The following is a 25,992-nucleotide window of genomic DNA, read 5'->3' on the forward strand; positions in this document are numbered from 1 at the left end:
CTTGCTGAAGGATTATGCTGAACAATATTTGCCAAATTTCAGTCTATGACCAGACATATTCAGTAGCTGGTGTGAAACCATTGACATAAAACCATGAATTGTTACATATATCTATTTAATATATTATTAATATAAGTAGGGGATATAAGATTTGCAAAATGCAAATGATGAAGCCAAAGAGGAAACAGATGATGAAGAGAAATTAAGGAAAATGTGACAGTTTATTCGATTCCTTTGGATATGTTTTATCTGTATGGATATATATCGTACATTTTCTCATATGCACTAGCATTGCCTAGTGGAATATCCCCTACTTTTTTTTAATGATACACAACGAGGGAGCAAAGTTAGAATGATTTGATTACAACTGGTAGGTTCCCATTAAAGTCCATTTCTAAAGAATGTAGAACTATGACCCTGATGTGTGCATCAAATCAATTTGCTTAACAATAAATTACACTAAGTATATTTCAATTGTCTTATTTACCATGTTTTTTAAATTCTGACATCAGCTACATGAAGCTGGATCCAGGAATATACTTTACCTCCATAGCTGCCTTTGTCAGATAATCCTGACGTCTGTATGTTGCTATGGCTGCCATGGTAATGGCAGGGAAGTGGGGGAGAACCCTACTGCTAGCCTGCCTTGAAGTAATCTGAGATAAGCACAATCATTTCAGACTTAAAGCTTTTTCATCAGCATTTTCAGATTTTGTTTCTTGGGAAGGAAACATGAGATAAGCTATTTATGTGTACCTCTTTTAGTTCAAAAAGACACATAGGTGATTCATATGGAGTAAAGGAAATAGCATAGTAAGGTCTGATAAGTTCTTCAGCAGAGGGAATACAAGAATTTTATTTAAGGTTAAGCTTGGGTTCATGTCTTTCATCTGAAGCATTAATGGTTATTTTAGGCTGAAAACCAAAATATGTTATCAGATTTCATGCCAAAACAAACTGTGCCTTCTCAGAATAGTCGATCATACATTGGGTTACTGAAACGTCCTTGGCTTTACTATGAAGGATCTACAATCTATACCTTTCATTTCATCCAAACACAGACTTTCCTGCCAGCATGAAAGGTACTTATTATTCTCTGTGGATGAAATGGACAAAAAGAATTTTTTTGAGATAAATAAAAGCACATAAACCTTTTCCACATCCGTCATAAAGCTCTGCTAAAAGATTACAACGGCTTTAAGGCCTGAACACTCATCAATGTAGACAACGGGTCAACAGTAGGGATGACGCTTCTTAACTAGTTTCTAGATAGGGGTTAGAGACTCAGAGACGATCCAAGAAGTCCCAGTCTTAAAATGTTCAGAACATGTGATATGATTTATCAGTGACTCATATGCCCAGCAGGCCCTTCTTCAGGTTACATACTGAAGAATGAACTTGGCTTAAGAAGATTTCAATATTCCAGGTTCCAAGCTTTCTGATTCCTCTTTCTCGAACTTGAAAAACTATGTAAGTGGCAAATAATAGGTTCAGTTGTGATTGTTCTGTACCCTGGTGAAAGCCTTCTCTACCAGTGACATGAAGATATTCCAGCCGTGTTAGCAGAAGCATGAGGACCTAATGAATGCATGATGTTGGAAAAGCGTGGTTCATCCCAGTTAGGCTCAGAACTTATCTGCCATCCTCATATCTACCATAACAGTTATATGCAGTGTAGCTTATTTAGTTGATTGTATGAATGACGTAAACTAAATATGCACGAACAAAACATACGCTCAACAGCCTAAAGCTGTGTGCATTGTATTCATAGTTTTGTATTCATCACTACAGTAAATATTGCTGTAACCTGTCAATAAATAAATTTTATATTGATTGTGAATGTAATGACATATGCTGATGAATAGTTGTATACATAAACAGAATAATTACTTTATCATTAATTAGAAAAAACTGGAGAAACCCCGTCAAAATAGGTGATTACAATATATAACCAACACTAACATTTAGCCAATAGTGTAGCCCTAGCCGTCGTACATGACCTAAAATCTTGGTCTGTAAAGTACAGCTTGACTTGTGAATATGTTCATCAATATGTTCCTATGTGCTGTTTTCACAAATGACCTTTTCATGGTGTTTGTTGGATCGTATTTGCTAGTCAGAACCATCAAGGACAGGGCAGAATCTGGTCCAGCACAATATGAATGTAAATACAAGTAACATACGTGAAGCATACAATTTTATTGAGGACAAATAATTTAATATTCATAAAGCAATGTTTCAATGTAGATTAAGCGTTTAGTTGGTATTTTAACAAAATACCACTCTTTGCAGAAATTGTCATCCAGAAGTTGTATGCATCATTTCTGTCGGTTTTGTTTGTATGCATCACCAACTTTTAGAGTGCCAATCAAACAATTATCATTGATGTCAATATCAATACTCCTGTAAATTATTCATAAATTGTTCTAATTTTGACTGCATCCATGATCCAACAAAGATCCATGATCTATGTAACCAGGAAAAATGAATCCTTGTCTTCAGCTTCAAAGACCACAGAAAACTAAGAATTCACAGCAAACACATTTTATTGAAAGAGTTTACAAACTCATGCACATGTGGATGAAAGCCACGCCCCTATCACACACTTCACATCAACAGCACCAATAGAAAGCACACACCTCCAACACATTCATGTCATTCATACCGGATCGAATCACCCACAATACAGCAGTCAAGATGGTGGCATGTCATACTACACCAATGTCACTAACATATTCTCAGGCATAATGTCTTACTATTTCATTACTCAGCTTTTAATAGTATGTTTAGAACATCAAGAGAACAGCTGGTTCTAGACTAGTGGGGCAGGAATATGAGCAATTCTTGATGAATACTTGAAGAAAAGCCTGGTTCCTATGACAAGAATGTCATGACCCATATCTTAATCCATCCACCTTTGTCCAGTCAGGACACACAGAACAAGCGTATAACACTTAATGCTTACATCAATGTCAGGAATGCAGAGGACCAAATGAAAGGCAAGATAACTCTATATTGTATTTCTAATTAATCTTGATTTATTTTTTAACTTGTAAAAATACTCCAGTTAAAAATATTGGCATTTTACGATTACAAAATACAAAACAGAGCTATCTTAAGCAGCCTTCAAGAAAAGGATGAACATAAAATAACAGCAAATTTATTATCAATGACAAACATAAACTGATATGAAATGTCTTATAAAAATGATACTCTAGTCCAAGACTCAGTAATGCTAATTGAGCCATTTTCATTGGGATAACAGTCATGCTATGACCAAACATTGTCAGGGATGCAAAGCCACAGGTGCAAGACATACCACACTATCACCCTAACAACTACCAGCTACATCAGAAACATTTTTTCTGTAATACAAATGCAACCAAATAATACTTATTTCTTAAAAAATGATTAAACATAAATGTTTGTACTTTTGAAGATGTAAAATGGCAGCTTTATGTTGTTGCACCCTATAACAAAGACAATTGATCATTATGTAAATTTTCACATTTAGCCAATAGAATGAGTACAATTATTCGTTTATGAAGACTTGCTGTATCACCATGGCATTACATCCCTAAACAGCATCCCTTATATCACGGGCAGACAACCAGTTCAATAAAACAAAAAGCTACAAGATATACAGTGAAACAACGTAACTGAGAGGAACAACTACCTCTATAAGCCAAACCAAAATTATACACATAAACATCAGGGGTTAAATAATGATAGTTCAAAATCTACAGCCTCAAAAGTCTTGAGCTAAGGTAAGCCCCTTGGGCTTTGCATTATTCTGCAAACATCAACAGCTAGGGGTACGAAATACTTAAATATATGGAACCAATTGATTGAACTTGACATAAGTTATAGAGGCTGATATACAGATTATACTCTCAAGATATGTAATACGACTGCAAAATCACAGGCATTCAAACAACTCCATCCTAAAATGGTATGTTAGCCATTAAGTAGGATTCTTTAATAATTTATTCAAAGGCTGTGAATATATTAGGTTGTCACGGTTACAGTTGTAAATGGACATTGATACTATGGAGACGAACCTTCTTGTTAGTAAGATTCAGTCAGGTTCAATCAATCTTGAATATAGTAGTACAGACTCTACTCTAATGTGCAAGCATATTGCATCTTATCGGCCTTGATTCCACAGCAAAAGAGCAACAACATTTGATCTTCAATACATCTAAAAGATTTCAATAGAACATGAATCCACAAATGATACGGTCATTAATAATGGAATACACGCAGCTAAACACAAAACTGATGGAACTAAACGGTGCTTCTTCGAAGATTGCACCATGATTAACCAAATTATACAAAACAATTGATGATTATTATGATGCGAAATACACAGAAGAAGTCTCTTCTTATGGCTGACAATGAGTAACAATTCTTTTAAAAATCAACTCCATATCTTGTCTGTGGATGGAATTTAAGAATATTTGACCATGTGTGCTTAAAAAGCTCCTTCCATGGATCTTAGTAAATTGGAACAAAATTATACACACAATTTCTTCAAACAGTTTCTGCTTAGCAAGGGATAATGCACAAATATATACAAAGTATACGTACCTGGAAGTCAGTGAATATTTCAGTGACAACCCCCAAAACGAACAAAAAAATCAGAAATGTACAGATCAAAGCGGACTTTTGGTCAGTGGTCGAATGTATTATACCGAGTGGGAAAAATGACTCTCACCAACATGGATGAGAACGTCAGGTCTCCCTCCAGGACTGGTCCATCAAAGCATCACTCCAAACCTCCATTCTTACAATAAAAATCCCTCAGATACATTGGAGTGCAAATATTGTATGTCAATATTAGAAAAATGTGGTTTTAAAAGTGTAACCGTACACAGAATAAAATACCTGAATAAATTTGGCACATAACATAACTATATTGCATAATCAAATCCACTTGTGAATAAGTGAGGATAATTTTCCACTTTTGTGAAGAGACTAAGAGATTGAGCACTATCGGTTGCATAGAAAGCAGTTCTCTGCCGAAAGATAACCAGAAAACTTCAAACATGTCTGCCGAGGTTGGCATTTGTAAATCACAATAAACCTGGTCAAAAAAGCAGAGAAAAGGCACGCGGAAAGGCACCACACACATAAGCTGGTCATGCAAGTCTTCGTAGCACCATAGTTGCAGATGATGTCGTCGTCATCGTCACTGACGCTGCCCGAGTTAGTTCATCCTTCTGCAGTAGTAGCCGAGCATCTTGCACTTCTCACATAGGTGTTGGGGGTGGACCTTGCTCTGGTCGGAAACATCCAGGCCATCCGGCTTTTCCAGTGGACGCTGATCAAACGACAACAGGACATGGTGAAATCACTGACAATTATACTGGACAGCACACAACACTTAAAGCGACAATGTCCGCCAAGGAGGGGTGCTTCCACAACAAAGTAATTAACAATCAACATCTGCATAATTTATTATGATTACATATATGTCACTATATAAAAGATTATTTGAAAATGTAAACAGGATCATGGATTATTTTGCGACTGTCCGCATATGGTGAAAGGATGACGGACAGAGTCGCTTTAAATTTGGACTTATGTAAATAGTGTGCTTACCTTCTCCAAGAATTCATAGGGTCGCTGAAATAAACACAAGCACACACTGCATTTTATCCAAGTCAAACAGTGCAACATACCAAACCAGTGTGGGAAAGCATGCAGAGTAATGAGCTGGGTAGAGGCTATTTATAAAGCACACAGACATTAGTACATAATTGGATAGATCCATCCATTTTCAAAATTTTCCATTAATGAATAATTCTGGTTTATACCATATCTGACACGCTGCATGCTTTCTCAGGAATTTAAACTTCAAAATGCAAACATTTGCACATATGTGCAACAAAACTTAAAATAATTTACAAATAAATATTATTTCAAAGCCATTTAGAACACTTCAAAAAGAACACAACTTGTGGAGGCCACACAAAATAAAATGGGTTGTAGGGTTATGTGATGAGCATTAGAAAGCTTGATGAATTAGAAGGAGTTATGAGAATGTAGAAGTAAGTCACTCACCTGTTTGTGAGGGTAGACGTTGATGTGACATTTAATGCACTCCTGTCCCATGTTAGCCCAGCTGTTCCCACTCATCCACTTGCGCTTGCACTTTGGGCACTTGTACTCACCGAAACATCGCTTCTTACCCTGGTAGGGTGTGAGACCTTCACCTTTTGGTCGGGCCTGAAATACAGAGGCAACACAGTGTCAAAATGTACTGGTCAATGGAAATGTCACATCTATTGTTCATCATAATGGATCTATGAGCTATGAAGCTCTTTCAGAGGGTCATAAACAGCACGATGTTCTTCCATACTAACAAGAAGACACAAGTCTTCACAAATTAAATATAGAGTAGATTAGAGTATAAAACAAATCCCTCTAAGGACTTAACAAGGGGACCCATGGCCATAATACGAATATAGATGTAACCGTTCCAACAGCTGTGACAGCTACACTACTAACAAGTTCTCTTCGGCAAGCAGCTACATTTCTAACTCTTGTGCTTGATGTGCTTGGGTAAAGGCATACAAGAATGGCAACCCATCAAGTCAGCCACCCAGACTCAAAGAATGACAATCATTATCTAACTCATTGCTAACCTGGACAATATTGCTTCTTCGATAATAAAAATGTTGATCCATACAGAACTATCGTTCCTTGGTATTCCTAAATGTTTTTCAAAGACCCAGCTGCTAATTTCAAAATCCAACCAACCCAGTCTTCTGGTACATGAAGGTCTATTGCTTCATTGTGGCCATTGTGGTCACACAAGAAAATTCTTGGTCAACTTCCAGTTATATCAGAAGACCAGTCTTATGTGCCAAGTTGTTCCATACTAGATGTAAACCTATCACATCACCATAAAAACACCATCAAAAAGTGGTTACATGGTATGCATGAAGACCCCATGATCTATAGATGGATAAAGAACTATTTCAAATAGCCTCTGGCATATAAGAAACTTCTATGTTTACCCAAATCCCAATACATATACAGTACCAGTGCACTGAGCTTTTTTTCTGTGCCTACAAGACCTATATTTTACAAGAATGCCATGTTTGTGTAACATGAAGCTACTTATTTTACAGAATTTTTTTGCCTTTCCCAAATCTTCTGCATGTTGCAGCACCATGGTGGACAGCTTGCATTGCACCAGTGCAGTGTATCTACTGGCGACCTACAACATTATCATGGCTTCAGACTGCACTCAAAAAACATTGATATGGCTGTCTGCCAACAAGCCCACATCCGACATTCACCTAGTGTCATAATACTTAGGAGCTCTTTATACTTTTCAAATGGCTTTAGGCAATACATATTAATAATCCCTTCAGTTCTACCATGTGTGTGGTATGACCTTTACCTTCATCCTACTGACACTGTCCTGGGTGATATATATATATGTACAGACTGTACTCATTATATCAGTACATTGATAGAGCCACCTCATTGCAATAAATATGTAAGACACTTATTAATAATACCGCATTAACAGAACCACACAAAATGGTTTTATCTGAGAAGTATTTTAAGTTGGACGAACATGAATACATGAAACATTTTGTGGATACCAACTTCTTTTCACTCTTTATACAATGTTTCAGATTCAATTCTCGCTCCTTCACTTAGTACTGTTATCCTCTGGTGTCCCTCACAGTGATATTTCTGGAATATTGCTAAGAGCGGCATATAACCATGCCACTCACTCAGAATTGTTATCCATATAAGACATGTGATTTCTTGACCATTGAAATGGCTTGGTCATATGTTTCGCAATGCTATTTCTATCTTTCCCACTATGAATAAGTCAGTCTGGTGGAGGGATGGGTAATGGTACTGATGCTGACTGTTTGCACTAACACGTGATACAGAATGGGGCAGCATCTGGGGACTGCATAAACCTCCGCTACAGCAAATACAGTCACTATCAAAAACGAGATGAACATCTGCTATTGAAACCCTGTTTTAGCAGTCACCCTGTCTAGAAGTACACATACATTTTTTTCCTTTCTAGTTGCTATGCCATAAGAACTTGTTCACATCCATTATGCATCTGGCGATTTGTTCTGCTACATGTTGGATCAAATTCACTACGATCATTGACAACTATTAAAAAATATTTATTTTGAAGTTTATTTATAATGAAGTTTTGCAAGCTCAAAATCCTCAAAATCCTCAAAAACATAAAACATCAAACATACTCATGTGTGTTTTATTACTTATCTTGGTTGCTGGCTGGTATGAAAATTGTCATAAATCCCATGATAATGTTTCTTTGATTTCTCCTTGAATCTATATAATTCAATTTTGAGATGCCCCCTGTCGGCAATGCCTTCTTGGTAACCTAATCCCCATCTTCTGAGAAGTAGAACCCCATCCTCCCTCCTCCCTCAATGTGATGGAGAACACATGTGTTTCTTGCTTTGTCCCCCCAGAACACAACATAGGCTCTTCAATCAACCTCTTATCTATTACCTAATGCAGTGGGTTTATAATTAATGTTAATTGGGACAGGCTTACTGTGGGTCATGCTGCCTCACCAGCTATGGGTCTGCCAGGAGATTCCAGGGAAACTATTGTAGAGGGATTTGTTCCACTTCAACATACAGTTGAATTCTTGAATGTTTGTAATAATTCAAATGGCCTCATTTTCCAAGATATTTGGCAAGCAGGTGAGGTAATGAAGATTAAAAAGAGTGGGTAACGAATATACATTTCAAATGCACTTGAGAAAGGAAGACGGAGAATATGTTTTTGGTGTATTGTGAATTATGCCATTCAGAAAAAAATGTCATAGTTCCAATTTACAGCAGTGATATAATCTCAGTAAACAGCTAGGCATTTCTGGTGTTATAGTCCCAAAGCATCAACAGATATTATAAAACTGAATGTCTTCTTCTGCATGTTTTACATTCACTGTATTTTCGAATCTAAAAACATCAATTTAGATTCTATTGTTATTAGAATCACTCACACATTTATATGTTCATTTCATATTCATAATTCAGTACAGAAATCCTAATGAGTCAATGAATCAATGTATCTTTCACCCCTCCCTTCAGCTGACTAACATTTATATTGACTCCTTCAACAGAACCTTTTGCTGATGACAACTAACATCATATATTTGTCTCCCTGAGTAGAACCTTCAACTGATGACAACTAGCATCTGATATTTGTCTCCCTGTACAGAACCTTCAGCCGATGATAACGAACATCAGATATCTGTCTCCCTGAACAGAACCTTCAGCTGATGACAACTAGCATCTGGTATTTGTTACCTTGGAACAAAACCCTTGAAGACAACACCTGATTTTTGTCTCCCTGAAAAGAACCATCAACTGATGACAACATCATATATGTTGCCTTGGAACAAAACCTAGATCATAACAAACATCCAACATTTGTCTCCCTGAACAGATCCTTCATCTGTTGACAACCAGCATCTGATATTTGTCTCCCTGAACAGGACTTTCAGCTGATGACAACTAACATCTATACTGACTCCTTGAACAGAACCTTCAACACCAGCAAAACATCAGATATTTGTTTCCTTGAACAGAACCTTCAGCTGATAATAAGTAACATCCAATATGTGACTCCTTGAACAGAACCTTCAGTTGATGATAACTAACATCTATATTGACTCCTTGAACAGAACCTTTAGCTGATGACAACTAGCATCTGATATTTGTCTCCCAGGACAGAACCTTCAGCTGATGACAACTAGCATGTGATATGTGGTATACCTTTGAACAAATCCCTTCAGCAGAAGAACCTGATATTTGTCATCCGGGAACTGACCCTGAAACTCATGACAAGTTCTCATCCTTCACCCAAGGGAGGAAACTCTCAACTGATAACATCTGGCATTCCAATATTTGTCACCCTGGGACAGAACCTTCAACTGATGAAAACTGGATAACTAGCATCACCCTTCATCCTGGCAAACAAACATCACAGAAACTGACAAAATCTGATGTCTGTACATCACACATATAGAACACTTCAGTTAACTAATGAACTAAAGTTGACAGTAACATGTGAAAACTGTCACAGGCAGAACCCACACATACTCATCAATTTCAAACAATGATGTGTTTACAGTTTTTCATTTGATATGGTTTATGATTTTGAAAAACATTAATAACATAATGTTGAATAGAACTAATATCCTGTAACATGTCTGATGTATGAAGATGGCCTTTACAAAAGGTTTCACCAGCTGGCTCGTCGACGAAGTCTGGACACATTTTGTCAGGCCAAGTGGCATTTCCATTTACAGGTTTTGAAAGGACCAACCACGGGTAAGTCTTACTATGAAGTACACATTTTCGCTATCTATGATAACAGCATCATCTAACACCTTGTGTGGTATTTGATTGACATTCTAGAAGCTGGGTAGATGAAGAATGACATTGGAATCAATGTCAAATTGTCGCCTATACAGAATAAAGAAGTTGTATACCCATAAAAATAGTCCTCATTCTTCCTTGTGTGATGTTCTTCAGAAACAAAAGTAATCAAGACCATGATAAACAAACTCTGGTTTTAGAAAGAGTATTACAAAAGAAGGGGACCTAATTCTGCCTAGATGCTCTGGTTGGATCAGGAGTATCTGTTTAGTGGTTCATTTTTTACCAAGAGGTACAATAAAATATCTGCATTGTTGACCACAAATGCCTTTCCATGTCAGCAGATTGACCAGAATTGGTTGTTTGGGTCACTGCTTTGTATTTCTTTCATCCAGTGTGGAAGTTTGGAAGATATCAGATGCAGGATGAGCTGTGGACTCTTGATTACATCATGTGACGAGTACGCAATGTGGCTAGAGTTGTTGCATTACAAATGATAGGAAGACGTCCATAACATGAACTTGTTAATGTGGAACAACTCCAACATTATTTTTTTCAAAAGATGTCTTAACTTTCAACCCTTTAGTATGATTTATCAGCTGCAACATTCTGATAAATTAATAATAAAGCCACTATCCACAAAAGCTTCATGTTTTCATGTTCAGGGCCTGGTTCCTCAAAAGCTTCATGGCTCTAAGATGATCATGACTTCCACAGGCTGTCCTAGTGCTACAATCGCTTTGAGGAGCAGGCCCTGCCCTATCAAGGACTTAGTCCTGTTTCATTTTTGGGGAAGACAAGAATCAGTACAGTGGACAAAGACCTTATTCAATGATCCTTGTCTGGTTCAAATGCCTTACCTGATCACCAAAACCCAAATAATCAGGTATGACCATGAGACTAACATATTATCTGTTGGTCAATGAGAAAGTAACGAACAACACTACCTGTTTCAAACGTATGAGAGAAAGTAATGAAAGTTGTGCATTACCTTCCCTACCTGGGGACAGTCCTTGATGTAGTGGCCCTTGTTGAAGCACAGGTGGCACAGGTAGGAGGAGGGGGGACGTTTGCTGGGCTTGCGTTCCATGGACAGAGATAGGTCACTAAAGTGGTCGGCAAGATCTTGTATACTCCCATAAGGTGATGTCGTTGACAGTCCAGACAAGCTGCCATTCTGGTAGTGGTTCTGGAAAAAACACAAAGGTCTGTCAGTCAACAGGTTTTGAACATGATGCAAAATATTTTTTTTTACAGTCATGGATATATCTGGACCTCTTCCATTGGAACATTTCTAGTCCAGTTGTGGATTTCATATTAACATTTGCAGGAGTAGAAAAATGAACATACTAATATAACGTATGTCATTTACTACAAAATCTGTATTTCAATTTTACACCTGATCTGCAACTAAACTGGAAAATATTGATGTTTGTGCATGCCATGTGATGTAGATCTAAAGATCTGAATGATCCAGTAAATGTAAATAAATGAGTTTTCAAAGTATTGTAAATATTTGGCAACATGGCTACAATGTATTATTTATAATGTTATGAAAAAAGAAAAGCTTTACTTGAAATTCTCCACATTCCTTTATCCTATGCAAATACAACACAAAACAAAAAGTACTTCATGACCAAAAACCAATGTTAGGATACTGATGTATGAATTAAAAGCCAACATTTTGCAATTGTTGCACACGTGTACACATTCACAGGCAGATGTGACTTTGAGGCTGACTTCCCTCCCCTGCAGCTGAAACATGTCATTTGGTGTCAAAACAATTAAACAACTGCCTGTCAAGAACCCTTGCCAACAAGGTTTGTCCATTTCCTGGGCGAGATTTGGTAAATGATTTTTATCCTGAAGCTAGCGCCAGCAGGAGATTGTGTAAGTGTATGTATTGGGATACATGGCGGCCATTTCTGTTTTGACAGAAGTTCAGGTTAGATGGACATCCACAGAAACTTCCTTCCAATACTTGCAATAATGGGCAGGTCACATGTAAACAAACACTCTGTCTGCAGAAAGCTCTTATGAAAATGTGCTATGTTTAGACCTTTGCTGTACATAGGAAGCAATGTTGCAACTTGAGAGGGCAAGCTAGGGCTGATCTAATTACTTGAGACATCGTGGTCAGAGCACAGTAATAATGGCCGTGTCAGTCCAAAGTCCAACTCAAGTAATACCAAACAACATTATGGAACACTTGATACCTACTACATATTTTTTTTTTAAAAAAAAAAAATTAAAACTGGGGGAGATGGCTTAGCATAGCATATGGCGACAGTATGTCTGAACGCTAAAGGCAACGTAACGCGATACGATCAGGTCGGAGAGAGACACAGCTGGGTTTATAGAGCTGGGGAGGCAATCTTACTGCTTTAACATATTGATACACATTTGGAACCTCATCTGAACATTCGTTGAAACTATGATGACCACGATACCAGACTAACAGAGCGCAGAGAACACAGATTGTGACGTTCCACGTCAGAAATCTATCTGACCGACTTCCAGCTGTAAGAACACTCTGACATTTAACAGATCTTCGGAACTTTGGGAATACAAAGATTTGGCTGTTCCTATCTTTGTTTGAGAAGGATCCGTCACCGTGACCTCTTTTTTCAACAGCGTTCGTTATGGAAGCAATGAACAACACTGACATACACTGGTATACAGGTGAGGAATACTGGCTATTATGGTTTACTATTTGATAAAATGATGGGGAATATTACATGGACTTACAGTGCTGTTGATGTTGGTGGCTAGAGCCGGCTGGGAGGTGAGTGCTGGACTGGACCAGGGGTGCTGCTCTGTGTGTACGTTGAGACCATACAGATTCTGCGTCCCCCCAGTTTTCTGAAGTAGGGAGCTGACTGTGTTCACGGAAGACACAGCCTGGGTTGAGACCTGGTTCGCTGACCAGGGATCGGAGTACAGGGACTGCCCAGTTTGAACATTAGAAGGGTGGGAGTCCGCAAGGGTAAGGTACACCCAGTTAAGAAGTTGTGCCGGCTGATACACTGAGGCGCTTGTGTCAATCGTCGCCAAAGACGTCATGTCACGTTCTCTCATGATTCTCCCCTGGGCCAGTCGCCACTGGAAAAGTCGCTGGTCTGACTGAGTCTGCTAGCAAAACTACGCTTTTCTTGGATGGACCGCAGCAAGATGCCAATCAAATTTCGGCAACCCTGTAAGTCCCGCCTCCTGGTGCCCTTGCACGCGCCCCAAAATACGTCAACTTGTTGCTATGGTAATTGCCTCCGGATGACTGTTATTGCCCCGTCCGTGGCACCCCTCTTTTATCCAGATGCGATGAGACGCTGGGTCTGGGGGAGGGGGTTCGGGTAACGGGATTATCTCATAAGTTAACATCTTTGACATTGCTTTGAAAATAATTAACAACTCATTAACCCGTTCAGAAGGGTTTGTGGAGGAGTTTCCTGTATATTAGAGTCCAGCTTTTCCGGTGTGGCACTACCAATTAGTTGTCTACATAATCCAATCTGAAAGCTGTAATATCTTTAGCAGTTGACAAATACACTCACTGGGTTGTGTTTTGACATACATCACAACTCTACACCACACGTGTCTTTGTGATGACGAGCAGACAATAGTTTATCATGGGACAATGGCGGGCCTCCACAACGCGGCATACAATAATGTAAACATATTTGTATTCAGAAATAGATTGAACACAGATTGGTAAACAAGCCGTTGTGGCTTATTAAATGTGCCTCCATTACGTTTATACGTGAATAACAAATACAGCATAACATGTATAGGAGCGCAAGCAGCCTACCGATAGAACATCATTAATCATTTATCAAATCTGTGCGAATATATCATGAAAGTACAGAGTTTAGTATCGAAGTATTTATGAATTTACTTTTCATTTGATTTCCATTTATGACATTTCCATATAGTTTAAACTATATCCATGGCCAGCAAACGCATGCGATATCTGATATTGGAATTGTCTGTGAAAGTGATGCACAAAAAGTCAAGAATTTTATGGATGTCAACGTCTTGGAATAGTGTAAAGTGATGTAATGTATCCTCGTAAGGGTGAACACAGGTTAAAATTCAGTGATACAACGTGCTTTGATAATTGTTGTTATGTTGTCATTTAGACATCATATGATACTGACAATGGTTCAGATTTCGTACACTGTAATATCTCGTTAAATACGCTTCCGACGCTTTATGTATACCATATGTAAACTGATAATTGTGTAATGCTGGCATATGCTTTCGGTAGTGCCGTATATCTGCATAACATTCTTGTACATAATCCCATTCCGTGTCGTGAATATGAAGTCGTGAACAAGGTGGATAAATCTTGATATGCTGATCAACTTCTAAATGCCAATTTAAGAAGTAGTTTTAAACACGTGTTGAAATATTCAATAAGAAGACATGCATACATATTGTATGACGCATGATACACAGGTAACTATGGATTGAAACAGTTGCTAACGCTATGTACGAATTCACTACGAACAATAATATACTCGTAAGATTACAAGTAGATCAGTAAAGTATAAAATAATATTGTTAATCAAATCTGCCAGATTCTAAGTAGATTCAGTGTAGACACTCAATTATTTCTATATTTTCGTGTACTGATTTTTTAACAATACCACACTGTGAAAGCATATCCATTTGTATAAATGTACATGGTTTTTTCTTTCTTTTTTTTTAATTAATGGTAGTGTTCACAACGACGTGAAAGGAATTTGCTATTTCGATGTGCGTATCCTATGCTTCTCTAAACACATACAGACAGTGAATGGTAAAAATCACGGATAAAAAGTCACAATTTGTTGCCAGGAAAATGTCACTGGAAAAAATCCCAATTGTCTAAATATGATCATAAATCACAATTCCTCCATGAATAGAGTCACCTTGGTCATCTGAATCTCGGCATTGCCTATTGGGTGATATATTTGGTAGTTATTAAAAGATAAATAGATCAGTTATCAGCGTATGGATAACTATAATGCTTCAGTTCAACTGGAAAACCTACAGCGTTGATTTAAAAAATATTTTATTTAATTAATGTTACCATTTTTCATATTCCATGACACAGAAAAATGGAAATGGGATGAGCAAACAGGTCATAAGGCCTATGTCAGTGCTTCTCCGCATATAGTTCATTATATGCGGGAACGTTAAATGGGGTTCACGCATGAATCCTATGATAAATCTGACCCGTGAAGGTCCCGGGGTAGAATAGGCCTTTAGCAAACCATGCTTGCCGTAAAAGGCACCAATGCTTGTCATAAGAGGCGACTAACGGGATCGGGTGGTCAGACTCGATGACTTGGTTGACACATGTCATCGGTTCCCCGATGCTCATGCTGTTGATCACTGGATTGTGTATCCCCCTGTATACGCACTGTATATAAAGAAATAGCGGGGTTTTATTTATTTATTTATTTATTTATTTATTTATTTATTTATTTATTTATTTATTTATTTATTTATTTATTTATTTATTTATTTATTTATTTATTTATTTATTTATTTATTTATTTATTTATTTATTTATTTATTTATTCATGGGGGGTGGGGGGTGGGGTGGAAATACCCAATAAACACAAACAACATCAACAACAGCAACAAATCTCTCATTTAATAACAGTTCGAGAAAGCAAGTATATTAATCGCGGAAATGTATTAATAATGTTTTTGATATATTCCAGAGACGAATATGCATGTCATGGTCATCATACACGTTCGCTTGAGCTTGTCGACCAATCCACTTCTGTCGTTGCTTTTTCATGAAAGAAACTATGTTTAAACCATGCATATATATCATCGACAGCCCAAAGTGCTCATTTGGTCATCCAATCGAAAATGCTGTATATTGCTTCTGCACATGCAACAAATACATGGAATTAAGCCAAATATTATATTTTTGTTTATTTAAAGGGATTTTGTGTCAGCACGGAACTATGTGGATGTGCGTTGTTCATCAGTCATGACATCCATAAACCATTGAAATCTATGATTACCTAATGAAATCTGATCGCTCTGATATTTCATAAATACTTTGATATTGATTGCTAAACAAATGAATCGATATGAACCTTTATGATTGCCGATAGAAAAAGAATTACATCATCATTGTGTCATCTGCTTCTGTGTTTTCTGGTAAATGTGTTTGTGTATGGGACGGCCTTCAAAAAAGCTCCATTTATAGAGTATGTTTTTATGAATAACACATGCTTGAAATACTAATATGTATACGAATAAAAAGCCGTTCAGCTTCTGATTGACAGGTTGCTAAGACATGCTGTTTTCGGTTCATACCTGTATGTTTTCTTTATGTTTTGATCGTTTCATACAAGCTTCAGTAGAAGCGCTTGTGTTCGACCTTCTTACATGGTAATGAATAACACACTCTTCATAGGTTCCACGCGTAATCTTAATCTTTAAATTAAATCATATTTATTGACAACTCAAAATGACTGGATAAGTAAAACCATTTGCTTGCTGCAACCCTGGACTTATAAATCAACAGGTGGTTGCAAGCTTGTGTAATTAGATACCAAGAGCAGATGGAACATCAGGATGCTTTCTACCAGAACCAGAACCGCTGTCCTTGCATTTCTATATTATTGATACAAGCTGTTCAGGTTTAGGATTGTACATACTGAAACACATTTAACTTGTTTCAGCTGTTTTCTCACCATAGTTAAAACAAAACAAAATAACACACACACAAAAAAAAAATACAAACAAAAAAACACAAACACTCACAAAATCTCACGCGAATAAAAACAGTGAATTATTTTAAGTGTGTGTAAAGAATACGTTGTGGGGTAACTAAATTACATAACCAAACACTCAATAAACATCTCGAGTGGTCCTCTCATGTAGGAGATCTGATCCTCTAATCCAATAATCAGATTTCACCGTGCGTCGGCAAACATCAAAGAGACGGACAGTACGCACTACATCAATAGATTAGATCAATCAGTACATGCACTTCCTGTCTTGCAACTGTTTTGTAAGAATATTTCAAAGATGGAAGAGAAATTTGGTTTTGGCACAGGTAAATGTGCATATTTATTTGAAGAAGTGTGCCGTTGAACAAAAATATATAGTTCGTTCTCACGAATTAGAACTTTAAAAAGCTCTTTGGTTACGAGAACACCGTGATGGAAATAAAGATATCTGTTTGGGGGTCTTTGATATTTTGCGGTCCGGGTAATGTCTCTGTACAGTGTGCTACAAACAAGTTCAAATGAACAATAATGTTGAAAAACACAGAATGGAATAAATGTCTGTATATCACATAGTGCAAAGGGTTATTACGATTAGATAAATCATTCAAGTCCAATATATGTGCTCGTTTAATGAAATGTAACTCTAAGCTCAATTCACGTATATTTTTTTATTTGTGGTTTTGTGTATTTTGTATGCGTCATATATGTACTGGGGAATTATTAAGAGAATCATCAAAGAGCCATGAAAAAACAAGACAGCTGACGAGACACTGTTTGAGTGAGTTAGTGAGTGAAGCGATGAGAGTAAAAATCATTTTTGACTCACTAACTTCTAGAATGCCCATTAAACAAGCGATGAGAGGCTTTTAGAAGGTACTGGATACATACGATGAGTATATGGATGGCAACTTCTTTTATTGTATTATATGACCTTTCTGAGCTACGTCTTGTCCCTTTAATAACCCGAAGAAAGGACAAGAAGTAGAAACATGTTATGCAAGTTGCCTTCCATATACTCTTCTCATAGAGGAAAGCGATGTCCAAGAATACAGGCTGACAAATCGGAAATCACAATCAGGGCGAATCTAGGGTTAGAATAAACAACAACTAGATCCCGACACGCTCCAGGGATGCAACCCTCCAAGCGAAAGAAAGTCGGTGATCTTTAGGTCACAAATTACCAATGAGAAAAGAGACACTGTCGGACCTTCTGGATATTTTACGAGCACTTCCAGTTCATGAGGAAGTTGCACTAATCTTCTCTATACATAACATGATTGTTCTGGAGACTGATCCAATATGGTTGTTGAAGAATATTGAAATACAGACATTTTGGACTAATTATTTGCCAATTGATGTTTGGTTGTGGTATTTACACAAGTGATATGGAAGAGAGTTGTTATTTCTAATTACAGTCAGTGAGGTTTTTTTGCAATGCTTTCAGCAATATCTCAGTAATATCGCGAAGGGACACCAGAAATAGGCTCCACATATTGTATCCATGTAGCGAATCGAACCCGTGTCTACGGCGTTACAAGCGACCCCTTTAACCACTAGGCTACTCCACCGTCCCTATTTCTAATTACGATGGGATCCACAAACGGTATCGTACTTCATAGAGTGTTTCTCATATATGAAGATGATAAGACACTGTGCCGTTTTTAGGTAACGCGTGTGTGAACAGCATAACGTAGCCTATAAGCCCGCCACAACCTACCCTGGGTAAGTCATTTGGAGGTAGGCTTCAGGCCAGTACGTCACAATACCCTGATTTAGTTGGTTATACAGACCCTAAAACACATTAATTCACTGCAGCCCGATCAAATCTATCTGTGACAAGTCCAGATGGGAAAGTATGTGGGGTCCTTTAGATTATAGTTTACACATTTTATTTAACACTTTATTTGTGTGAAATACGTTCATTTCAAAGATGAAATGTTAGTATTGCCATGGCATATTAAAACATAAATAATATTTTGATAACTAAATCGTTTCCATTTTGAATGAGTCTTATTATTTCCACCGGACCTTTCACATTAAACTGTATATCATTCAAAATTTACGTCCTTTGAAGTAAGTGAGAGAGTAACATAGATTTGTATAACCTTTCGAAAGCACAGTTTTCAAAACCTTTTCCCCCAAGTGGTTCAACAACGTTAAATTTGATGAGTGGAAATAAAGACTCAGCATCAAAGATGTCTATATGTACTAAACATATTAGAAAGACTGTGCAGTCTATCATCCATCTGTCATCCATCCATCCACCCACCAACCCTTCCATCCAGCCATCACCTACCCTTCCACCCATCTACCCCACATCCATCCACCCGCCCTTCCATGTATATATCACCCACCCACCAACCCATCCATCCATGATCTATCACCCATCCATTCACCTCTCCATCAATCAATTCACCTTCCATCCTTCCACCTATCCACCTACCCTTCCATCGACTCGTCCATGTGCACCTCCCGTCCATCACCCATCAACGCTTCCATCCATCTATCGTCCATCCGCCTACCTTTCCACCCATCTATCCACCCTTCAGTCTATCACCCATCCACCTATCATCCATCCACCCACCCTTCTCTCTATGAGCCATCCATCCATCCACCTTTCCATCTATGTGTCACCCACCCATCCATTCACCCATCTATCATCCACCCTTCCATCCATCCACCCTTCCATCCATTACCGTCCATCCGTCCATCCGTCCATCCACCCTTCCACCCATATATTACCCACCCATCCAATAAAAGACGCAGTGGATGATATGAGGTTTAGGAGAAGAAATTTATAAACTTCTAAAATATGTCTATAGCACTCTATAGGCTACGAAAGTGTTTTGTTTAGGTGAGCAATACATGTGCTATCAGAGTAATATTTTCTTTGATATTTGCTGTACTTTGACTGAGGTATATTTTCCCCAAATCCCATAAATTTTAGAAGTAAAAACTAATTTACGTGGGTTTTTTGTCCGTAATGTTTCAACCGTAAAAATTTAATCATGAAGAATGCTGAATAAGTATTGATGCACAATGTCCTTTACACAGAGGTCACATTAATACATATTATATTTTGGATTGCACAAAGTACATATTGAACTACTTTGGGACTTGAATCCCATCCTGGATTAGAGCCCATGCGGGATTAGAACCCATGCTCACAGACAGATGTACTCAAACCCAGCACGCGACCAACGATCAAACCTCAGATGTTGAATGTAAGAGAAGGAAGCGCCCCACAAATCTCCTCCTATGACATTGTTTACAATATCTGTCAGGAGACGGGACTTCCTACTAACAATGACGTAAGCACCATGACTCCGCGTTTTGCGATCTTGGGTTCCTTGAAATCCTGTTTGTCCTAGAAATAAAGTATTCAGTCTGTAACATGTGACGTACCACCAAGTGAGTGTTATACGGTGATATCCCTGCATACATTACAACCACCGAACAAGCACTGTCTGACTGATCGACGCGGCAGATATATTGTACAGGTAGGGTGTAGTTTTAGTACCGCAACACTGATGATTTAGGGATTTTACACGTGTATGATACGGAGAGGGGTGTAGTGTGTTAGAGAGGATATATACTAAAACGGGTGATGTCTGGTGTTCGAGATACGTGAAATGGCGACTGACAGTGACATCCGTGATGGAAGGTTGGTAGGGGTGGAGATAACACCGAAAGAAAGGTGGACATTTATTGACATGGTAGAAACGGGTCGGTGATAGTGTAGGCATACTGCCAGTAAGGTGTGACACTCGAAAAGAGATCGGTGAATATGTTACTTATTATTTTGTTTTGGCTCAGATAATGCCGAAGTATCTTAAACAAGGAGTTGGGTACATTCTCACAGGTTGACTGAATTGACTGCTCTTAAAATTAAGAGTTACGTCCCTTCCGATAGCTTTTTTTGTTGTCTACAAGCACAGGTGCAGCTTTTTGGATAAGTCTGATGCAGTTGAAATGAACAAAATGGTCGATGAATCAAAACTGAGTTCAGGAAATATGTTTGTAAGGAAAAATATCGACTGATCATTAGTTTTATTGGGTAATCCTATTTAACTCACAGAATGACACTCAGATTGAGATTACAGGACCATGCAGTAATATTCTACAATGACAAACTTGCAGAAGGGTCCTTCTGCTCAGACTGCTAACTGGCCACCTCTGTGTTGTAGTGGTTAGAATGTCCGCCTGGATAGTGGAAGGTGGCTGGTTCGATCCCAATCAAATTATGGTACTTGTTGGTCCCTGCCTGGTGCTCGTCATGAATGGGTACAACAAGGACTGATCGGCCGAGGTCAGTGGGGTGTGAATTCGTGCTCAACCGCGGCATGGTATCTCAGTGAGCTAGCACTATATAAAGCCAACTTTGGCTAGCACAAGGAGCCACACATACACACACATGCATGTCGTCACATGTTCTTAACTACTTTTCATTTCACCTCGCCTCACCTCACTGGACTGCTACCTGACCGATCTTTTTGTAAACATCTGTGCTTCTACAAAGTTCCCTCCATGTTCCAGGATGTCTGAGACTCTACAGCCAGTAGTGTTCCTCTCTCACGGCGGTGGCCCCTCCTTCTTCATGTCTAAGGCTGACTTCCCTGCCTTCAAGGCAATAGACAAGGACTCCAAGGCTGCAGACTACCTCAGGAATATGGTGAAGCTGGAGAAGCTTCCCCACCCAAAAGCCATCCTGGTTGTCAGCGCTCACTGGGAGGAGCGCCACCCCACAGTCATGACCAATCCTTCCCCACCCCTATACTTTGACTACTATGGGTTTCCTAGCAACACATACAAGCTGAAATGGCCTTCCCCTGGGGCTCCGGAAGTGGCTCAGAAAACCAGACAGGTGCTGGAGTCTAAGGGGTTTACTTGTGGTACTGATGAGGAGCGAGGTTTTGACCATGGCGTCTTCGTCCCACTTCTCTTGATGTACCCTAAAGCTGATATTCCAGGTATGTCTGTTTTTGTGTAATGGTGATTACTGAGTGATTGAGTGAGTTGGGGTTTACACCACTTTTAGCAATATTCCAGTAATATCACAGCAAGGGACACCAGAAATGGACTTCACACATTGTACCTGTGTGGGGAATCAAACTCCATTCTTTTCTAGGAGATAGGGTAGCCTGCCTTGCTTATTTGGTTGATGAATATCATCATATCTTAGTTGCATTCATTTATGTAGATTGATGCTCATGTCAGTCACTAGACTGTCTGCTCCAGATTCAATTATTTACAGACCGCTGCCATATAGCTGGAATATTGCTGTGTATGATGTTAAATGACAAACCAACCAACCATAGTCATTATCATGGGCTGATAAATGACAAACCAACCAACCATAGTCATTATCATGGGCTGATAAATGACAAACCAACCAACCATTGCATTATCATGGGCTGATAAATGACAAACCAACCAACCATAGTCATTATCATGGGCTGATAAATGACAAACCAACCAACCATTGCATTATCATGGGCTGATAAATGACAAACCAACCAACCATAGTCATTATCATGGGCTGATAAATGACAAACCAACCAACCATAGTCATTATCATGGGCTGATAAATGACAAACAAACCAACCATAGTCATTATCATGGGCTGATAAATGACAAACCAACCAACCATAGTCATTATCATGGGCTGATAAATGACCAACCAACCAACCATAGTCATTATCATGGGCTGATAAATGACAAACCAACCAACCATTGCATTATCATGGGCTGATAAATGACAAACCAACCAACCATTGTCATTATCATGGGCTGATAAATGACAAACCAACCAACCATTGCATTATCATGGGCTGATAAATGACAAACCAACCAACCATAGTCATTATCATGGGCTGATAAATGACAAACCAACCAACCATAGTCATTATCATGGGCTGATAAATGACAAACAAACCAACCATAGTCATTATCATGGGCTGATAAATGACAAACCAACCAACCATAGTCATTATCATGGGCTGATAAATGACAAACCAACCAACCATAGTCATTATCATGGGCTGATAAATGACAAACCAACCAACCATTGCATTATCATGGGCTGATAAATGACAAACCAACCAACCATAGTCATTATCATGGGCTGATAAATGACAAACCAACCAACCATTGCATTATCATGGGCTGATAAATGACAAACCAACCAACCATAGTCATTATCATGGGCTGATAAATGACCAACCAACCAACCATAGTCATTATCATGGGCTGATAAATGACCAACCAACCAACCATAGTCATTATCATGGGCTGATAAATGACAAACCAACCAACCATAGTCATTATCATGGGCTGATAAATGACAAACCAACCAACCATTGCATTATCATGGGCTGATAAATGACAAACCAACCAACCATTGTCATTATCATGGGCTGATAAATGACAAACCAACCAACCATTGTCATTATCATGGGCTGATAAAGAACTGAACTGCTTTGAAATGGACATCGATATTACTTTAAACTAATTTTTGTTTGCTAGAGAACCAAATCAAATTATTCTCATGAGAGATTATAATTTACGTATTTGAAACCTCACTCTCAGACTGAGGCATTTAAATGGCCAGTTCACAAAGATAACAATCTAGCGTAATCAGACCTCACAGCTAGCACATAAATTGAAGTGTAACAACTGATTGTCTAGATCGCATACTCTGTACCCCACTGACAAGTGGGTGTCCACTGCCAAAAGCTAAGATTTAGAAAGAAAGAGGTTAAATATTAGATGTGAGATATTTTGGATTACACTGTATCAGTGCTAGTTTTTGTTTTCAGTATACCAGCTCTCCCTCATGTCCAGCCTCAATATGGAAAAACACCTTGACCTTGGGGAGGCACTGTCTGACCTTCGGAAAGAGGGTATCCTGATAATTGGCAGCGGCTTCACAACCCATGGGAAGAACATGATTGGTGACGATGGTCCCCCAGCCCAGTGGGTGCTGGAATACCAGAAATGGCTGCATGACATCTTGCAAAACCCAGAATATTCACGAGAAGACAAACGGAGGAAGCTGATTGGCTGTGTCAGCAAGAGGGAATTTCCCAAAGCACATCCTCGTATCGAACACTTTCTGCCAATTGCACTGACGCTTGCTGCGGCAGGCTACACAGCACCAAGGATTGGTTATTCTGAATTTATATCTACAGGGGGAATTCTGGAACATTATGTGTTTAGTGACTGATCTGCCACCCTGGTCTCTCTCGTGAAATAATAGTGGTTTCATTCACGGAAAATGACAACCATGATTTCTGTATATGGTATTGGTTTAGTAAAAAGATAAATTAAATTCACATGTGTCATTTTAAAGTACAAGTGTTTGTAAACAATATTCATGAATTATAATGACATGCATGGTCAATAACATGCATCTATTTACTAGGATTTTTATTTACAATTTTTTTTAAGTTTTACAAAAGTTTTACAAAAGTATAGACATATTGTAAATACAGATATACACCAGATTAACATGAGACATGGTGTATCCTGTTAAGATAGTCAAAGACTCAAAATATTCCTGGGCGCCGAGCTGGTACAAGATAGTGTTGGCTGGCCAAGTGGTCTAAGCATTCACTCATAATGCTGATGGTCTGGGTTGATTCTGACAGGAGTACGCTGCGTGAAGTCTATTTCTGGTACATTTGGCTGCAATGCTGCTGGAAATATTGCTAAAACGAGCACTACACCATACTCACTCACATTTTATTTACATGTTTGTAAATCCTTTTAACTTTATTCTTTTGTTTTCTTATGTTGAAAGATATTAAATTTGTTGTTTCTATCAGAATATTTGTAGAATATCATATTAATAAATCTTGCAATGAAACAACAATGTCAGTTGTGTTTACTGTACATTATAAATTGTTCCCTGGTCACAAGTTGGGCATGGGTTGATGTACCCTTGATGTTTGTTTATGTTCCCCTCGCCCTTCAGTCTCAGGGAACCTAAACAAAAATTGAGGGTACATGGGCCCCGAAGGACCAGTGAGCAATGTATTTATCTTACTGAACACCTCAATGTTAATTTTTGACTGTTTGAAGCATGGGTAATGGATTGTACACTTCAGCCAACCTGTGTGAATCAAATGATTCGAATCTTGCATCGTGCTGTTTTAGTAAAGTCGCTGCAGTGTAATTCCCCTTCTTAATTTTCAGAGGGATATTCACAGATTTTCCAGACACAAGAAAAACAGAATTAGAATTATTTCCCTTCCATCGATTTGCATTACAAAACATCAGCAATTTTTGTGCATCATACATGATTCAATGTCATTCAAAATAAAGAAGTACTACAACGAAGTACCAAATGATTTGCCATTTGGAGAGGGGTACATTGTTATGTACCTCGCTTGTAAAAGGGGTACACTGAAAATAACAGAAGAGCATTTAGCTGATCAGAAAACAAGACTCGTGTGAGGTGAGATAAGAACAGACGTGTGGGATGATGGCACAGCTTCGGTAAAACTGAGATACAAATGCACAATGCCACTTACATAGTGGCCAGATGTACAATATTCGGGATTACATGTTCTCAGTGAAGTACAGATTCTAGTACTTTTGTAAGGTTGAGTCCCATCTAACTCACTCAGCTACTGCACCTTCCACTGATATGGACTTCCCCAAATGAAATTAGAAATGCTATTGGCAGAAAATCAAAAAGTTTTCAACAGTTTAATCAATTATTTAAATAATCGCATTTAATTATTTGAAACTTGTCATTCTTGACCAAGCATACAATTTTCTGTAAATTTTCTGTTTTAATGATTTTGGATTTCACATCTGCTTACCCCTGTTTTACCCTATTA

The 25,992-nt window shown here is 38.3% G+C and overlaps 2 protein-coding genes across 10 annotated transcripts; one reads left to right on the forward strand and one right to left on the reverse strand.

The window, feature by feature from the left end:
• Positions 1-2,528: 2,528 nt before the first annotated feature.
• On the reverse strand, positions 2,529-13,954 carry LOC137284067 (zinc finger CCHC domain-containing protein 24-like). Of its 4 annotated transcripts, none has more exons than XM_067815731.1 (5): positions 13,155-13,954; positions 11,398-11,595; positions 6,067-6,231; positions 5,605-5,628; positions 2,529-5,323 (listed from the first exon to the last, which is right to left on the reverse strand). In XM_067815731.1, the coding sequence occupies exons 1-5, from the start codon at positions 13,482-13,484 to the stop codon at positions 5,210-5,212; spliced, it is 831 nt and encodes a 276-aa protein (XP_067671832.1). In that variant the 5' UTR covers positions 13,485-13,954; the 3' UTR covers positions 2,529-5,209. The 4 variants fall into 4 exon arrangements, with proteins under 4 accessions (XP_067671832.1, XP_067671833.1, XP_067671835.1 ...); XM_067815732.1 differs by having other exon boundaries at positions 11,407-11,595; positions 13,155-13,529; XM_067815734.1 differs by lacking the exon at positions 5,605-5,628 and having other exon boundaries at positions 13,155-13,579.
• LOC137284065 (uncharacterized) lies at positions 10,314-25,013 on the forward strand. 6 transcript variants are annotated; one of them, XM_067815730.1, is made up of 3 exons: positions 10,314-10,358; positions 21,683-22,116; positions 23,965-25,013. In XM_067815730.1, exons 2-3 carry the CDS (start codon positions 21,684-21,686, stop codon positions 24,369-24,371), a joined length of 840 nt encoding a protein of 279 aa, XP_067671831.1. In that variant the 5' UTR covers positions 10,314-10,358; position 21,683; the 3' UTR covers positions 24,372-25,013. The 6 variants fall into 6 exon arrangements, with proteins under 6 accessions (XP_067671831.1, XP_067671826.1, XP_067671827.1 ...); XM_067815725.1 differs by lacking the exon at positions 10,314-10,358 and adding an exon at positions 20,397-20,457; XM_067815726.1 differs by lacking the exon at positions 10,314-10,358 and adding an exon at positions 20,410-20,646.
• The last annotated feature ends 979 nt before the right edge of the window (positions 25,014-25,992 follow it).

Source organism: Haliotis asinina, chromosome 5 (genome assembly GCF_037392515.1).
Source record: "Haliotis asinina isolate JCU_RB_2024 chromosome 5, JCU_Hal_asi_v2, whole genome shotgun sequence".
Classification (NCBI taxonomy): domain Eukaryota; kingdom Metazoa; phylum Mollusca; class Gastropoda; order Lepetellida; family Haliotidae; genus Haliotis; species Haliotis asinina.

Bases quoted from the DNA above. Each gene is read 5' to 3' on its own strand.
- LOC137284067 (XM_067815731.1), bottom strand. From the start codon at position 13,484: ATGAGAGAACGTGACATGACGTCTTTGGCGACGATTGACACAAGCGCC. The intron at 11,596-13,154 runs GTAAGTCCATGT...TGTTTTTTCCAG, and splicing joins CCACCAACATCAACAGCACT to AACCACTACCAGAATGGCAG. The intron at 5,324-5,604 runs GTAAGCACACTA...TCGTTTGATCAG, and splicing joins CCTATGAATTCTTGGAGAAG to CGTCCACTGGAAAAGCCGGA.
- LOC137284065 (XM_067815725.1), top strand. From the start codon at position 20,405: ATGACATTGTTTACAATATCTGTCAGGAGACGGGACTTCCTACTAACA. The intron at 20,458-21,682 runs GTAAGCACCATG...TCCATGTTCCAG, and splicing joins GACTTCCTACTAACAATGAC to GATGTCTGAGACTCTACAGC. The intron at 22,117-23,964 runs GTATGTCTGTTT...TTTTGTTTTCAG, and splicing joins CCCTAAAGCTGATATTCCAG to TATACCAGCTCTCCCTCATG.